At 50.6% G+C, this 17,417-nt stretch overlaps 1 protein-coding gene across 1 annotated transcript; it reads left to right on the top strand.

The window, feature by feature from the left end:
- The first annotated feature begins 4,811 nt into the window (after positions 1–4,811).
- On the top strand, positions 4,812–16,980 carry KRT84 (keratin 84). Its single transcript, XM_021922383.2, has 9 exons — positions 4,812–8,700; positions 9,950–10,158; positions 10,684–10,744; positions 11,211–11,306; positions 12,217–12,381; positions 12,539–12,664; positions 13,163–13,383; positions 13,842–13,873; positions 15,346–16,980. Exons 1-9 carry the CDS (start codon positions 8,155–8,157, stop codon positions 15,690–15,692), a joined length of 1,803 nt encoding a protein of 600 aa, XP_021778075.1. The 5' UTR covers positions 4,812–8,154; the 3' UTR covers positions 15,693–16,980.
- Positions 16,981–17,417: the final 437 nt, after the last annotated feature.

The following is a 17,417-nucleotide window of genomic DNA, read 5'->3' as shown; positions in this document are numbered from 1 at the left end:
ACAAAACCGGCACATCACACCCCAATGGTTCGCAAGTCACTTGCCATGTTAAAAACCACGAGCCCGTTGCACACAGGCCTCCTCACTCCATGGTGCCCTATACACACCCTAGAGAAAATCCATGGGGTCCTCTATCATGTCTAGACTTAGCAGCTCCCAGGCCCTGGGTTCTGTCCCTATCCAGAACCATTCTCAGTGCCTGGACACCCCCAGCTCCAGAAAAGCAGTGAAGATGGTGGCCACCCATGGTTTGAGGAGGACCAGGACACTCTAGTCTCCTCTCCCCATGTAGACAGCCCAAGACCTGGAGATTTGGCGGCAGTGTTTCCACCCTCTGCGAGGCCTCAGTCCCCTTTTCCTTGCCTCACTGACCTCCTGAAACAGCCACTCCTGGGGGCGCTTTCCCCCTGATGGCTCCCCTCTCCTGAGAGTTGGAGTGACTCCTCACTCTCCCCAAAGAGCACCCATGCTGCGCCAAGCCCTGCATTAGAGACTGATGATGCAGAAATGACTAAGACGACGCCCTCTTAACCCTGGAAGGACGCTCAGCCTCCGGGAAGGAGGATTCATAAGTAATGAGTGCCAAACAGCATGGGAGCCCCAAGAAGCAGCTCACGACTGCCTGACAAGGGTCAGACACAGGATCACAAGGAATACTGTATGGACAGGGACTGAAGGGAAGTCTAGAGTCAGATCTGTGGGCAAGCACAGTCAACAGAACCCATTCCTTCACATTCTCATTGGCTCAGTCTGCATCTCTCAAGCACCTGCTATAGGGCTGGCTACCCCGGGCCTGGAGACACAGTGGGGAATGAGACAGCCCTGGTCACAGCCAGTTTACCCCATAAGCGCAGTAGACACCGTATGTGGGGCTGATGGTAGAGAATGTAAGATGGGGCAGCCACTGTGGAAGACAGCCTGGCAGTTCCTGAGCATGGTCCCCACGGAGGTACCAGGTGAGTCAGCACTATCACTCATAGGCATACACCCAAGAAAGACAGAAACCTATGTCCATGCAAAAACATGCCCGTGAAAACTTATCACATTATTCCTAATAACTAAAAGGTGGAAACAACACTGTGTAGACATGCCACAGTGTCTATCCAAAATATGGCACACCTACACAATGGAATCTTCTCTGCCATATAAAGGAGTCCTGTGCTGATACATGCTACAGCATGGATGAACCTTGGAAACATTATGCAAAGGGCAAGAAGCCAGTCACAAAAGGCCATCTATTTTACAATTCCATTCCTATGAATGTCCAGAATATGGGAATCCACAGAGAAAGCAGAGCTGTGGCTGCTTAGGGCTGAAAGGAGAAGACAGAGCTTAGGGGAGTCATAGGAGCCACAGCTAAAGGTTTCTTTAGCCCAGTGTGGTGGCTGCACCTGCAGTCCCAGCTACTTGGGAGGCTGAAGCAGGAGGATCACTTGAGCCCAGGAGTTCAAGGCCACAGTGAGCTATAATCACACCACTGCACTCCAGCCTGGGTGACAGAGCAAGACCTTGTCTCTTAAAAAACATTTTTTTTCTTATAAAAAATAAAGGTTTCTTCTGAGGTGATGAAAATGTTCTAAAATTGGCTGTACTGATGGTTGCACATTCTAAAAGCCATTGACTCCTACATTTTAAATGAATGAATTATACAGTATAGGAATTATATCTCAATAAGGCTATTTTTTTAAATGGGGCCCTGGCCGCACACCCCACGGGCTTACAGCCTACCAAGAAATACATACCGGAGACACAAAATTATAGCTGTGAGGACTGTTGTGATGGTGGCAGAGCACAAGGCCATGGGGACAGAACTGAGGATCCTGCCTTAGTCCTGAGACTCCGGAAGCTCCCAGGAGGAGGGGATAGCAAGCCTGAGCGCTGGAGGCCCACAGGACTGTCTGGGCAGGATGCTGGCAGCAGACTCCAGGCTGGGGCATCACAGCTGCCAGCTGGGCACGCAGCACATGGCTGGGGCCTGTGAATGTGATTCCAGGGCCGCACATCCACATGCCGGGAAGGAGAGAAGGAAATGATGGATCTGAGAGCCTCGTTCCCACTTGAAGCCTCGTCACTCTGGACCTGGCCCTGGAGCCAGCTCCACTCCCTGCTGAGGACTAACTCAGAGCACCCTAGAGCCACAGGGACACTCTGCCCTATAGTCAGCAAACAGATTCCAAGGAGACTGGCCACCCCATCTCACAGATGGCTGCCCGAGGCCCAGGACACAGCCCACCTTTGTGTCAGGACTGAGATAAGAATGAAGGAGGAGAGGGAAGGAAGACTCCGTCCACTGCAGTGAGGCAGGCTCAGGGCCTGGGGACCATCCCCTTGAGACTTTGGTTCCAGAATGCCCAGCCCCTGATAAGTGTCTGCTGGGCAGGGAGGCTGCCTGGAGCCATCCTGTAAGCACTGCTCATCCCAGGAGTGTGCTCCCCCGCTCAGCCCTGGATGTGAGCACAGACACCAGAGCATCCCCTCCGGGACGCCCACCAGGGACTCCCCAGCATCGTGCAGCTGAGTCCCCATTCCCCCTTCCTCCCCAGGAGAGGAAACATTCAAAACAGGCGGGACAAAAGTGCCTCCTGGTGGTGGCTGGGACATCTGCATTCCATTCAACACAGCAAACACCTCCTTGAGTGTCTTCTGGGGTCAGCCCTGCACTGGGTGCTGGGATACAGAAGGAACAGGCCCCGGCCTCCTGCGCTGGTGAGAAAGAGAACTGTCTGTATGAAGCCAGAGCTTCACTGCACTCGGCTTGGCCTGGAGTCTCCTAATCCCAGCCCCTCCAGAGTGTGCCAGTGAGGACAGGATGGGGAACAGCCCAGAGAGGCCTCATGAGGCTGGGGGCACCTGGAGTGGAGCTCTGTGTTTCTGTGCCTGTCTCCACAGAAAGTCTCCCATTTCCTGGCCTTCTTCCTCCCGAAGCTCTCAAGTGCTCACCAGAGTTTCTCTCCCTCCCACACGGCCCCTCCTTGCTCCCCTGGCCCCTCCCTTGGGTGACTCTTCCCTTAATGGCCCTTCCTCACACCAGTCACATCTGTGGTCCCAGGTCCACCCACGACTGCCACGCTCCAGCCAGGGTCACCAAGTACCTAGAAAGAATCCTGGCAGGGGCTTGAATTGGGAAAATGGCTCTAGAAATGACACCATGAGCAGAGGAGGGGGCGCTTGGGGTCACTGAACCTGGAAGAGGCTGTCCTAGCCATCCTAGCACCTAAGTGCAATGCCAGGCACACATTAGCGTGTTGAAGCAAACTGAACTAGATGTCTACCAGGAGCCACGTTTTCACTCTGGACAGGTGACAGCCTTGTGGGCAATGTGAGACGTTGCATTAAACCTGAAGAAATCATCCTTCCTGGAAGAAGTATTAGGGGTGGGTAGAAAACAAGAAGGGGGTGCTTTATCTCCCCTGGGGAGGTGTGTTCATTCGTCTGAGAGGGGAGAGAGGAGGAGGTACAGGCAAGGGTAGACCTAGCCTCTCACACACACCCCCCTGTCCCCCAACCCACCCCTGCTGGGGGACTCCGAAGCTTCCTTTCCCAGCAGGAGCAGGTCTCAGCATGAAAACCTCCCCAGCCAGTGCCTCTCTCCAGCACGAACTCGTCCTCAGGCAAAACAGAAGCCCTCTGAAGACTTCTCAGCATCTGGGCTTCTTCCCCTGTCATCCCCTTTCCCACATACACACCCAGCCACAGTGCAAACAGGGTTGCCAGAACCTGCATGGCCAACCAGGATGCCCCCCTCCCTCACGCAGCGCTTCCCCTCCCTTTCCTCTACTCAGCGCTTCTGCCTCCTCCCTGCTCCACAGATAGCATCCTGATGACCCAGCAACCAGGCATAGTAATGCAGCCACGGAGCCTGGGCTCAGCCCGCAGGTCTCTGGAGTTACACTCAGGCTGACTGACAACAGCAAGAAGAAACTGTTGCAGCAGCAAAACCTCCCGCCCAGAGTTGCCAGGGCAACTCCACCCCCTCTCCCCACCTGCCACCCCCTAAAAAATGACTGAGGGTTGTGTTATGCATCGTCTGGCGAAATAATGCTTCCAAACTGCAAACTGCTGATGGCTACAGCTCATCACAGAGCAAGGGCTATGCTTGACTGGTCCCAATTATAGTTAACCCCACCCCACCCAGCCTGATCAGGGTTGAGGGAAGCTGGGACATGGGACTGGAATGGCTAATGGGGTATGAATGTGTCTGCCACTGGAACGGGAAGGAGGCGGGTGTGGATGGGAACAGGGATGACAGTGTAGAAGTGAAGGGAGGATTGTGCAAAACAGAGAAGAAAAGGGAGGAAGGGAGGGAGGAAAGAGCAAGGAAAAGGAATGGAGTACAGTAGCAGCTGCCAGGCACTGCACAGTGCACATCCCAGGCACTTCCTATTCAATCCTCATCATACTATGAAATAGGAAATATTCCATATTTGTGAAGAAACTGAGGTTTAGAGGTTAAACAATTTCCCCAAGGTCTTTGGTATACCATAGGAGTAGAATGGACTACTAACATTATTTAGAATGGCCAATGCGTGCCAAAAAATGTTAATAAGCTGGTTGTATTTGGTTTTAAAGTTCTCTGCAGATAAGTTCCTCTAGTGCCTGCACCTGCAGCAGAACCTGGCCACCACCCTGCCCTTGGTATAGCACTATTCAAGATCATACTGCTACTTGGTGACAAATCTGAGTTTCACCCAGGTCCATTTGACTCTAAAATCGGTATCATCTTCTGGGTCCCCAACAGGGTTCTCTAGGCAGGCCATCCCTCCCACTCCCTTCCCCTTCCACCTCCACCAGGCAGCCTCTGGTCCCCCTGCCCCAATGTCCTGGAACCCCTTGCCTGGCCTCAGAAGAGTGGGATGCCCTTTCATTCAAGTAGCCTGGCTCAAACCCCAAGAGGCTGGAGCTGGGGGACAAACCGGATTGGTTCTGTGAGCTCTTGAGTTTCTGCACCACCATCCCCTCCTGGGCCATTCCTGTCCATTTGGGAACCTGGAGTCTCTTTTTCCTGAAATATCTGCAAAACCAAATGTCCAAATTCCTGTTCTTCACACTCCCTGTTCCTTTCTCCTCCTGCTTTTAATCTTTGCAGCCTCTTCCATTCACTCAATGAAACTATACAGAATGCCCACCATGTGCCCCACTCTGAGCCCTGGGGACCCCAACAGAGCAAAATGCACAGTGGTGTCTGCCTCCAAAAGCTTTGCTTCAGCCAGGGCAAGTCAACGACAACAGGCAAATCCACCCAGGCAGAGGACCTCAGATGGCTGTAAATGCTAAGGAGACAAGGAAGAGGGGCAGGCGTACAGGGAGGACAGGGAGTTTCCAATAGAAGCTGAGAGGATGACATATGAACAAAGCCCTGGAAGAGTCAAGGGACCCAACCATGCAGCTATTTGAGGAAAAAAGTTCCCAGCACAGAAAACAGCAAGAGGGTAAGCATCCGAGGCAGGAGTCGTTCTGCCTGTTTGATGGACAGCCAGGATGCCCGAGTGGCTGGAACACAGTGGGCAGCAGGACAGGTGGAGGAGATGAAGTCAGGGAAGAGGGAGGCACACTGCCTAGCGTCTTACAGGGCATTGACTCTGAGTGGGTGGGAAACCATGGGAGGAGTTTGGGCATGGAAATGGCATGATCTGACACATTTTTAAAGGATTGCTCTGTGCTGCTAAGAAAAGTCTGAAGGGGCAAGGGAGGAAGCTGGGAGACCAGCTGGGAGCATAGTTCAGAAGATGCTGTGGGAAAAGATGGGCCTGGGCCAGCATGGGAACGGCAGGATGGTGAGAAGGAGTAGGAGTCTGGATATAGTTTGAAGGGAGAATTTGCCAATAAATTGAATGTGGGAAAAGGGAAATGAAAAACAGAGGACAAAAGGATGACTTAAAGATTTCTGGCATGAACTATTGCAGAGATAGTGATGTTGACAAGTGGAACATACTTAGTAGGAACAATTAGGAGAACAGTTTTGATTACAAAGTCAGCCCTGTATCTGTAGCTCCCAGCTTTGTGGATTCAACCAACTGCAGATTGAAACTATTCAAACAAAATTGCATCTGTGCTGAACAAATACAGACTTTTTTCTTGTCAATACAGTATAACAACTATTTACATAGCATTTACATTGTATTAGATATTATAATCCAGTGATGATTTCAAGTATACAGGAGGATGTGTGTGGGTTACATGCAAATACCACAGAATTTTATATCAGAGGCTCAATGAGCATCCATGGATTTTGGTATCCCCGGGGGGTCCTGGAACCAACTCCCTGGAGATATCAAGGGACGACTGTATAAAGTTTGAGAGGCTTATCTGATATCCAAATAGAGGCCAGTTAAAACATATGCGTGGCATTTAGGGGTAAGAGGGTCTGGGATGGAGATGTGCCTTGGCAGTCATGAATGGATAGATGGTATTTAAAGTTGTGAGTCTGTATAATGTCACCAAGGCAATGAGTCTAAAGAAGAGAATAGATACCCAAAGATTGAGCCAGGGACTCTTCGGTGTCTAGAGGTTGGGGATATGAGGAGGAACTGGCTAAGAAGGCTGGAAAGAGTGGCAAGAAATTGAGAGAGTGTAGTGTCTGAAAATCGAAAGAAGAATGTGTTTCAAGAGAAAGAGCATGGTCAGCTATGTGAAGAAAGTGAGGGCTGGGGACAGACCACTGAATTTAACATGGAAGCCACTGGTGATTTTGACGAGAAGTATGCACTTCTTATTGTTTTTCTGCTTCATTTCCCCCTTAAACATACATTCATTTCCTGATAGCTGGGGAAAAAAAAAATACTGCACAAATGAGCTGGATGCTTCTGGTCAAAAGCATGCATACATCCCCTTCCAAGTAGAATTCCAAGCATCCCAAAGAATCTCAAGCATCCAGTCAAACATGACTTCCCCTGGGCAGAGGACACAGTAGAATAGAAGAGGTAAACACCAGCCTGGCTCAGGGTCCTAAAAGAGCTGCAATGTTGATAACAATGATAATATTCAGTTGCTGAGAACTTTTCCTTTTCTATCCAGATGTATATTGCTTTGTGTCTCTCTACCCTAACCAAAGATTCATCAATAATTCAAGGAACCTGAATGGACAGGCCTATAAATCACCCCTATGGTGTATTTTGGGGCTAAAAATCATGTAGTTAACTTTCTATACAGAAAATTTCCAACGCTCTGGCCTCAAATCATGCCACAAAGTATTGGCTGCTGAAAGTCCTCAAGATAAACGTTCTACTGGGCATGGTGGTGCATGCCTGTAGTCCCAGCTACCTGGCAGGCGGAGACGGGAAGATCACTTGAGCCCAGGAGTTCAAGACCAGCCTGGGCAACATAGACCCTGTCTCTAAAAAAAATGTATTTTTTAGATAAATCTTCCCCCACTACCATGAAGATAGAGACTGTCTTTGTAATCTCTGTACCCTCAGCACCAAGCACACTGCTGGGTACATAGTAGGCACTCTAAAACTGTTGAATGAATGAATATCTCTGAGTGTCTCAAATCACAGATGTGTCTACACTAGCCCAAATGAACTTTACTGTAGATTCAACTCTTGTATAAACAGCCATATCAGATAAAACATGGCAGAAGGTTTTTTGATGATTTAATTGATTTACAGAAATGCAACAAACTGTATTTTCTCCATATCACTTCTTACTTGGAGATGTGCACGCACCCCCACCTCTTTAGGGGGTTATATCTTCATGGATGCATCCTTTGTGAGCCTCTTGCTGGAGCTGTTGCCATCCTAACTTTCTGGTGGTTAGCCACACTTACAGTGAAAAAACTTATTGCATTTATGACCAAAGCAAATTAATGTCCCCATAATGGCAATTGTGGTGGACTTATAGGGGAAAATAGGACTTTAATGTTTATGTGTTTATGTGTTTTTAATGTTTATTGGTTTGCTGTTACAGTCCTCATCCCGATGAGACTAGGTGTGTCTGAGTTAACTCATTGTCAAGGAGGTTATAGGCATGAAGAGTTTCTGCTAACTACCCAAGCTCATAAATGCCTGCAAATGGATTTTTTCGTTTTTATGGGGCCAAGCCTCAGATCACCATACGCATAAAAGCGGTGCAAGGGATCCACTGGCCTCAGAGGGACTCCCAGCTCCAGCTTGCCCATTCTACACTCGCTCTTTCGCTCCCAACCAGGAAGCCACCATGTCTTGCCGCTCCTACCGAGTCAGCTCTGGTCACCGGGTGGGCAACTTCAGCTCTTGCTCAGCAATGACACCGCAGAACCTGAACCGCTTCCGGGCCAACTCTGTCTCCTGCTGGAGTGGGCCCGGCTTCCGGGGCCTTGGCAGCTTTGGTAGTCGGAGCGTCATCACCTTTGGATCGTACTCACCCCGGAGAGCAGCTGTTGGCCCTCGGCCTGTCCGCTGTGGAGTCGGCTTTGGTGCTGGCTGTGGGATGGGTTTTGGTGATGGGAGAGGTGTTGGTCTGGGGCCTGGGGCTGGCAGCTGTGTTGGTCTGGGCTTTGGAGCTGGCAGTGGCATTGGCTATGGCTTTGGTGGCCCTGGCTTTGGCTACAGAGTTGGAGGAGTTGGAGTCCCAGCAGCCCCATCTATCACAGCTGTGACTGTGAACAAGAGCCTGCTGACCCCCCTCAACCTGGAGATTGACCCCAATGCCCAGAGGGTGAAGAAGGATGAGAAGGAGCAAATCAAGACCCTTAACAACAAGTTTGCCTCCTTCATTGACAAGGTACCTATGATAGCTGAATCTCTGGGTCTAGGAATATGACAGCCAAAATGCACTAGAGTGCCCTTTCCTTTAAAAAGAACTACTGGCCCAGTTCTGGGGACTTGACCTTGACCTCAGATCTTTCAAGTGCCTACCTCAGGCATTGTGGTGCGCTTTCTGGGTTGCTCTGCTGCAGAGCAAGGCCAAGCCAGAGGACGTGCTGCATGGTGGGATAGACTCAGACAGTGGTGACATCTTCTGGAGGACAGAGGAGCATCCAGCCAAACTCAAGGGCATCTCGACAAACTAAGATGTTCCATCTGGTCACTTAGAAATGTCTCTGAAACAGACTGGAAACACTGGGATTTTAGCCAGGTGTTGGCTGGTATATGTTTAAGAGGTTTTATTCTTTGAGATTCTTTTGTTCCTTATGAAGTTTTCATAGTTTCTGAGGCTGAGTGGCCTCATCTGTTCAGGCTTAGAAAAGTAGAGAATGGAGTTGAGTAATTTAAAAAAAAGAAGAAGAATTCATACCCCCTCATGGGGTATCAAAATTTGGCCATGTTGCCTAGATTCAGGGAAATTGTAGGGAATGACCACTGGTAGTCACTGGTCTCCAGGGAGATAAGTGGGAACAGTGATGAGGATAACCCAGAAGAACTGACAGCCCACACACCATGTCTATATGGAGATGGAATGGTTATGTCTGAGAATGGAGGAGAACCTCTGTGAGTTTTGGGTTCTTCCTCTCTAAAATGAGAGGCTGGGGTAAAGGATCTATAAGTTATCTTCCAGCTTTACACATCTCAGCCAATGGAGTATCTGAGATGTTGGATAGGACTTACAATCTGAGAATTCCCACCTTCTAGTACCATATCCCACCCCAAATGTAGTTTACTCTGCTCCTCATTCTCTGCCAGGGATGCCTGGCATCAGTTTTCAGATATAGGAAAACTCCAGCTTAAATAGAACCAACTCTTCCAACTTCCTGATGTACAGGTGTATCCCTTTCTTAGAGGCTAGATAGGGGAATGGTACTGAAGTGCTATGGTTCAAAACCCCATATTGGTAACTAGGCCTAACTGAGCACAAGGAGGGAGTCACAACCTGCCCTTCCAGCTTCTGCTGAGTTAGTGGAGGAATGAAAGTCAGCAGAGGAGACAACCCTGTCGACACGTGGTCAAGTCATCGCTGGCCATCTCAAGAGCTTGGTCAAGGCATGAACCCTACCAAGCACTTCAAATGCCACTTCTGTGCCCTGTGGATTTAGGTGCGGTTCCTAGAGCAGCAGAATAAGCTCCTGGAGACCAAGTGGAGCTTCCTCCAAGAGCAGAAATGTGTCAGGAGCAACCTGGAGCCACTCTTTGAGAGCTACATCACCAACCTGCGGAGGCAGTTGGAGGCGCTGGTCAGCGACCAGGCCCGGCTCCAGGCTGAGAGGAACCACCTGCAGGATGTCCTTGAGGGCTTCAAGAAGAAGTGAGTGACATCTGAGCTGCACAGACCAATGACAGGCCTGGGCTGGCCCCAGAATCAGCTGCCAAGCTCAGATGAGAGCAGCTGGAAGGATCAGGGTTGAATGCTGGTTACCACATCAAGCCTGGGGACAGGGGTAGGGGGTACTGATATGTGAACAGAGAGGAGGAGGCCCTGCTGAGGAAAACGGTGCCCATGTTTAGCATCTTTTTCAGTTGGGCCCTACTTGCTCTATAGTCAAGTGCAATGATCCTACATCATTTCTATCAGAGAAATAAAGCAATAGACCAAGTTTTCAGATCCCAAACCCACGTTAAGAAAGTGGAATGGCTTTGGAGAAACTGAGAGGCACTGGCTTATGAAAGGTCATGAAGATGAGACAGAGGAGATGATGTTATAGCATTCAGATAGCAGTAGGGAACCATGCTCCTGCATGAACTGAGAGGTCTTGAGAGGTTCACTGGGGAGTTGGGAGTAACTGCCTCTCAGTTCAGAGCAAGAACTCGCCCTCTTAACTTTTGTCATCAGGTATGAAGAGGAAGTGGTATGTCGGGCCAATGCTGAGAATGAGTTTGTGGCTCTGAAGAAGGTAAGGGATAACCACAGCCCTGCCCACAGTCTCCTCTGGACTAGCAAATGTTCTCAAGACTCCCCAGGAAACTGCCAAGGCAGCCCTGTGGAGTCTGGGACTACTCACACCACCAAGACAGTGGAACCTCAGAGATAACAAGAGATTTCCTACAAAGTTCAGGTTCAGCCTCAGATTCTTTAGGATTGGGTCGCATGCGAGCAGAGGTATGAAAAGATGACCTAAGTATCTTGGATTGTCTAGATTTTCTTTGCCTCTAACTGAACATCAGAAAATGTCCAGCAGCCCTTGGGGAAATGTTGGCATTATAATAGGGAAAAGAGTAAAAGTCACTGAGCTTCACTTCTATGCAGCGACCTTACCATCTGTGGGAAGTGGCTGCCTCTTTGCCCCCATCTCCAGACCCGGGTGGGAAGGTGAAACAGTGGCCAGGCGATGAGTATTTATCCTTCTCTCTTTTATACAGGATGTGGATGCAGCTTTCATGAATAAGTCTGATCTCGAGGCCAACGTGGATACCCTAACTCAGGAAATTGACTTTCTAAAAACCCTTTACATGGAGGTGAGGGCTCATCTTCTCTAGGGCACCCAAGGAGATCAATGCTTGGCCCGGACTCCCTGAGAGCTTAGTCTGGGCTAGCATATTTTCAAACATTTACTATAATATAGCTTTCCTCTCACTCAAATCTGTATGCTGTATATGCCAATATATCCTCAAATGGGGAAGGGAAGGTGAGCAGGCTTTTCAGCAGTCGGATGCAGGTCAAACTCCTTGGATCTGTGATCCAACTCCTTATTTGCCAATTTAAAGACTGAGATCTAGAAATGTCACTTCCTGTGTACTGACCAGAAGACTGAAAAATTGATTTGCCAGGAGAAGTGAGAAAAAATGTGTTTGACCTAATTAGCCAAACCAGCTGTCTTTTGCTTCATAAGCAATCTGTCCAGTCTGGTATAGGCCCAGCCAGAGCTGAATTGCTAGCTCTAAGTGAAGAGGCTGAGGAAAGCCTCCTCTGGAATTCTATTTGCAGGCCAGTCCCATGCCCCTTGGCTCTTCTATTAAGGGCTTGGGATATAGGAATTCCTAGACCACCATGTGCTAAAATATTGTCAGGTCTCAATGGTCTGTGACCAGCCCGGGCACTTTGCAGATAATCTAAGAAAATCTAAGCCCTAGAAAAGCTCCCACTTTCTTCCACCATGTTTTCAGGTCCCCATGGCTTTAATACTCACTGAGCAAAGTAGTGTGTTAAAGGGATGTCTCTGAGTAGATCACAAGAGTTCTAAAGTCAGCCTGAGATGGTTCTCAGGCATGTCTTTTTTTTTATCATCAATTTAGATGGTCTTGCCTTTTTACGAACCAATAAGTGATGCTCTCTGCCCATGACACCACTTCCTGGGCACCCTGTGGCAGAGTCCCAGCTACTAAATGAGACTCTAAGCACATCTATCTCCCCAATCCTCCAACACAGGAAATCCAGTTGCTGCAGTCACACATCTCAGAGACATCGGTCATTGTGAAGATGGACAACAGCCGTGACCTGGACCTTGACGGGATCATCGCTGAGGTCAAGGCCCAGTATGAGGAGGTGGCCAGGCGCAGCCGGGCTGATGCTGAGGCCTGGTACCAGACCAAGGTGGGCAGTGGAGGCTGGGGAAGGGATGGAGGCAGCTCTGGGGATAAGACTCATATATAATAGAGCGGGCCCAGGGAGGTTTGAGGCCCCCAACTCAGTGGGGGCTGTGATCTTGACCTGACCTTTGAACCCTCAAAATACCTTCCCCTCTCCCCAGTATGAAGAGATGCAGGTGACAGCCGGCCAACACTGTGACAACCTGCGCAACACACGGAACGAGATCAACGAACTGACCCGCCTGATCCAGAGGCTGAAGGCAGAGATTGAGCACACCAAGGCTCAGGTGGGCAAAGGAAAGGAGGGAAAGCCTCAGATGAGGGAGAACCAGGGCCTCAGGTTTTGGGAACCCCCAAGTCTAATGAGGTAAGGGAGACCATCAAGATCCAGAAACCAAGGAATGGAGGGACCAGTTCAGGAAGGCTTTCTGGAGGATAAAAATATGGAAGGGAAGGAGAGCTTCCCACACAGAAGTAAAGGCCTAGGGCAGACCCAGCAGGGAAGGTGGTACAGAAAGAATAAGATTACCCTCTAGATGCCATGACTCTGGAGCAGCTGAAATCAGGAGGGACAAAGTCAGTGGGGATGGAAACAAAAGAGCAATGCCCTACCCCATAGTGACATCAAACTACAGGATCTCCAGTGCCCTGGAAAGCAGCCACCACGGGGTCCCTCCCTGCCTTGGCCCCAGGCTATGTTCCTACTAAGAGGGGCAGTGTTTCTAACCCAACCTGGGGATGCCCTGGCACTGCCGAAGCCTACCTGCAAACTGCCTTTCCTGCAGCGTGCCAAGTTGGAGGCTGCAGTGGCCGAGGCCGAGCGGCAGGGCGAGGCGACCCTCAATGACGCCAAATGCAAGCTGGCAGACCTGGAGTGTGCCCTGCAGCAGGCCAAGCAGGACATGGCGCGGCAGCTGCGCGAGTACCAGGAGCTGATGAATGCCAAGCTGGGCCTGGACATCGAGATCGCCACCTACAGGCGCCTGCTGGAGGGCGAGGAGAGCCGGTGAGTGCTCTCAGTCCAGCAGGAGAGTGAAGTCAGACTGAGGCATCTAGAAAGATTAAGGAAGAGAAGGGGACAGTGAAGAACTGCAGACATACTTAGTCTTTAAAGATGACAATACCTTCTCTGCAAACATTAGTTGCATTGCCCTTGTCAGGGAGTTAGAAGAAGGCTCTAGATCTGTGACTCTCAAATGCAAGTCTAGACAAGCTTCACTAAAATCATTAGAAATTTTGCTAAAATTACTACTAATGATAAATTTCCTTAAATATTTTAATTTAATGGTTTTGGGATAGGGTCTAAGAACATGTAGTTTTTCAGCACTCCCCAGATGTGTGTATAACCAGGGGTGAGACCCACTGCTCCACAGATCTGCTCAGACAAGAAAGCCCTTTTTATGGCAAAGAGGTTTTCAGTAAACAATAGTGCATGTGAAATGATTTGTTTCTTTCCCTTTCCAGGCTCTGTGAAGGTGTTGGACCGGTAAACATATGTAAGAAACTTGTTTTTTCCTCTTCACACATTTCTCTCCTCTTCAAACTTCTTTTAAACTCAGGCCCACACTGGGATCAGGAGGCATCCTAGATGGCCGGTCTAACCACAACAGTCAGGGGAGCTGGGACCATCCAGCCCTGGACAGGGAGCACCTTCTTAGGTGAGGTCTGAGATCTCCCCAGAGTCTGCCTTCTCCAGAGCGAAACATTCACAAAGGTTTGCAAGGCCTCCAAAGTGGAGGACAGCCAGCATTTTTGCTTTGAGTGGCCTTGTCCTTCAAGGGAAATATCTAGGGGACTTAGAAGGAATGGGAAGGCCTCTGCCAAGGGAGACTCTCATCCCCTGATGGCAAGGAATGCAACAAGGCCAAATGGAAATCTCCCCACCATCGATGCCCTGCATGCTTTGGGCATGGCAGGCTGGGGACACTGGCAAGGCAAGACCCAGCCCCTGCTCTCTAGAAATAGAATCTTCTTGAGAAGATGAGTCCTAGCTCATCACCTAGGTTGATGGTGGTCAACCTAACCCTGGAAGGATCCCTGGGGAGAAGAGCAGATATTGGCATCCCTGTTTTGCCCACTCAGAGAAAGTACATGATTTGCCAGAACTCATAAGGTGAACCAGATTTCAAACCCAGATTTCTGACTCCAAAAACACAAATGAACACTGACGTGTAGTGGAACCAAGTGCTAAACTGGGTGGGTCAGACAGTCAGAGCTACATGTACTTGGAAGAGAGTGTCCCTTCCCACTCCCACGGAGGCGGGGAGTGAGCAGGGGAAGCTGCAGGCAATGGCTTTCTGCAGGAGGTCAAGCCTGAGTGAACTTCGTGGATGGCAGGAAGGATTATGGGAAAGAAGAAAGGACAGGAAAGAGTGTGCCCCTCCCTGGATGGGGCTGGTCTAGCAAGGTTTCGTTGGATTTGAGTCCTGAGGTATGGAGGTGTGTCCAGAGGAGAGCAGAGGGCTACAGAGCACAGACACCAGTCGGTCAGGAGAGAAGTGACAAGGGACTAGTGTTGGAGGAGTTTCCTGTGTGCTGGGCTAGGGGAAATGTGGAGACCACCAAGCGGCATAATACAACCGGAAGATAAAAGGCCCATGGCTTTATGGAAGCTATTGCTCCAGCTGTCTGGATAATCCAGCTCACTACCTACATCTCACAACCCAATTTGACGTTAGCCATATATAAATGAGTCAACTTATGGATGTATGCAAACATCTGGGGAATTGGACGAATTCATCATTTTAATCTGGATGTTTGATTTTAATGTAGTCACAGTCTTTGAGCCATCCAGACAAGAGAGGGAAAAAGTGTATACGGACTGTGTAGACAATAGGGACCACTTCTCCAGATGCCACAACCGTGCCCCAACTCCCTCCCCACCAGACCTGGAGGTGCAGCCCAGGGGTAGCATGGAGGTGGAGGGCCCTGGTGTTGGCAGCTTGCCTGATGCTTTCTTTCTCCACAGCCGTCAGCAGCTCCCGGGGAGGCCTGCTGTGCGGGCCTGAGCCTTTGGTTGCCAGCTCCACCCTCTCCCGCAGCGGGGTCACCTTCTCAGGCAGCAGCAGCGTCTGTGCCACCAGTGGTGTCCTGGCTTCCTGCGGCCCGAACCTGGGTGGAGCCCAGGTCGCCCCGGCCACTGGGGACCTGCTGAGCACTGGTACCAGGAGTGGCTCCGTGCTCATCAGCGAGGCCTGCATCCCCAGCGTCCCCTGCCCCCTGCCCACCCAGGGGGGCTTCAGCAGCTGCAGTGGCGGCCGCAGCTCCAGCGTCCACTTCGTATCCACCTCCACCTCCCGCCGGACCAAGTACTGAGAGCCCAGCCCCAGACAGCTGCTGCCCAGAGAAGCAGCAGCTCCACGGCTCCCGCTTCTGCCCCAGGGTTCATGGGCTCTGGGCTTGAGGGTCTCCAGCTCTCTTTCCTGCCAGGAAGCCACCCCTTAGCTCTCCCCCAGCTGTTCTGCCTGGCCCCATGTCCTCTTGGAGGATTTTTCTGCCATGTAGATGCTCCATTAGCAGTTCCAGCCAAGCTGGCTTCTCCCTGCTTCCCAGTTTCTTTCCTTTGGATCACTTCTCTCCCTGTCAGCGACAGCCTGGAGAAAGGCACATTCAGTGCCATAACAACAATCCACCCAGTGCCCTCACCACCCGTGGCTTCGGGTTAATTTGGAGTTGACTGTTCACACCGCAGGCATCCTTAAGTCCACATCCTTCACTTCCTTCCTCTTCCTTTCCCTGGTAGGAAAAGGTTCTTTCCTTCTCTCCCTGATCCAGGGGATCCCAGTCTTTGGTGGCCCCAGGCTCCCTAAGCCCCAAGATGGCTCTTCTCCCAGTGGCTTCTGTCCTGCTGTTTCTCTTCCTGTGTTGTTGGTGTAACTCCAGCATGCAAGTCCACGAGGTGGGGTGCAGGTGGACAGGCGGGCTCTGCAATGCTCCCCGTACTCCTGCCCCTGCACATGGTGTGAGGCCCAGCCCTGTCCACTGCAGGGTTGTGTCTGCAAGCTCCAAGGAGGCCTGGGGGCTGGGTGGGGTGGGCTGCCTGTGTGCGCTGCTCTTTGTGTTCCTGGGTTTTCAATAAACTTGCCAAGCTCATCTCGTAGGGACTCTGGCCTCTCCTTCCGGATCACACTGGGGTTGGGGGAGTTGCCTCCTAGACCCCACCAGATCACAGCCCGCCAAGCTGAGGTGGGGCAAAGACTGGTGTCCTGGGCACAGGGAAGACACTGAGGAAAGAGGGCCCAGGCCCTTCCCTGGAGGGACTCACAGTTCTGCAGGGCATAGGAGAGGTAGCAAAGGCTCCAAAAACAAGTGCCAGCCAGCCCACTGCCCACTTCCCCCCACCACCGGGAATAGCCTTGTGCCCAGAGGCACCCTCCCATGACCAAAGTGAACCCTTCCATCTGTAGTTTCCCAGGTCTCACCCACCCTCAGTTCCCCCAGTTCATTATAGGTCCTTCCTGGTCTTTTTGTTCCCACTCGTGTCTCCATCCAACTCATTCATCACAATGCTGCTCGAAAGGCCTTTCTCACATAAAAAACTGACTGTGGTTCCCTCCAGCTCATATCCCTCGTATCCACTGCCTCCCAGAAATAGCCCAAGCTCCTTAACATGGCATACAAGCCCTATGTGATCTGTCCATAGACTTCCACCCCCAGCCATCCCCTCCACACAGCCCACTGCCCACCTCTCATCTTTTGTCTGTTCATCCAATAAACATTTGAGAAGTGTCTACCACGTACCAGGTATGATGCTGGGAAAATGGTAATGGACAAGATTCAATCCCAACCCTCGAAGAGCTTACAGTCCTGTCTGATAGATGGACAAGTGCACAAGCACTTGACTCAATATGTTAAGTACTATATTATGAGTAGAACTCATGCTGTACTACCCAAACAAGAGGCCCAGCCCAGACTTGGGGCATCATTAAACACTTCCTGAAGGATATAATGTCCCAGCAGAGATGTGAAGGATGATGAATTAGCCATACTAAGAAGGAAGAAGTGTCCCAAGCAGAGGCAACAACAGCATGTGCAAAAACC

Source organism: Papio anubis, chromosome 9, assembly GCF_008728515.1.
Source record: "Papio anubis isolate 15944 chromosome 9, Panubis1.0, whole genome shotgun sequence".
Taxonomy (NCBI): domain Eukaryota; kingdom Metazoa; phylum Chordata; class Mammalia; order Primates; family Cercopithecidae; genus Papio; species Papio anubis.
Note: the sequence above shows the minus strand (reverse complement) of the source record. Positions and strands in the feature narration are given on the sequence as shown.

Excerpts from the sequence above, each read along its gene's own strand:
- KRT84 (XM_021922383.2), top strand. The coding sequence starts at position 8,155 with ATGTCTTGCCGCTCCTACCGAGTCAGCTCTGGTCACCGGGTGGGCAAC. Across the intron at positions 8,701-9,949 it reads TTGCCTCCTTCATTGACAAG|GTGCGGTTCCTAGAGCAGCA; the intron begins GTACCTATGATA and ends CTGTGGATTTAG. Across the intron at positions 10,745-11,210 it reads AGTTTGTGGCTCTGAAGAAG|GATGTGGATGCAGCTTTCAT; the intron begins GTAAGGGATAAC and ends TCTTTTATACAG.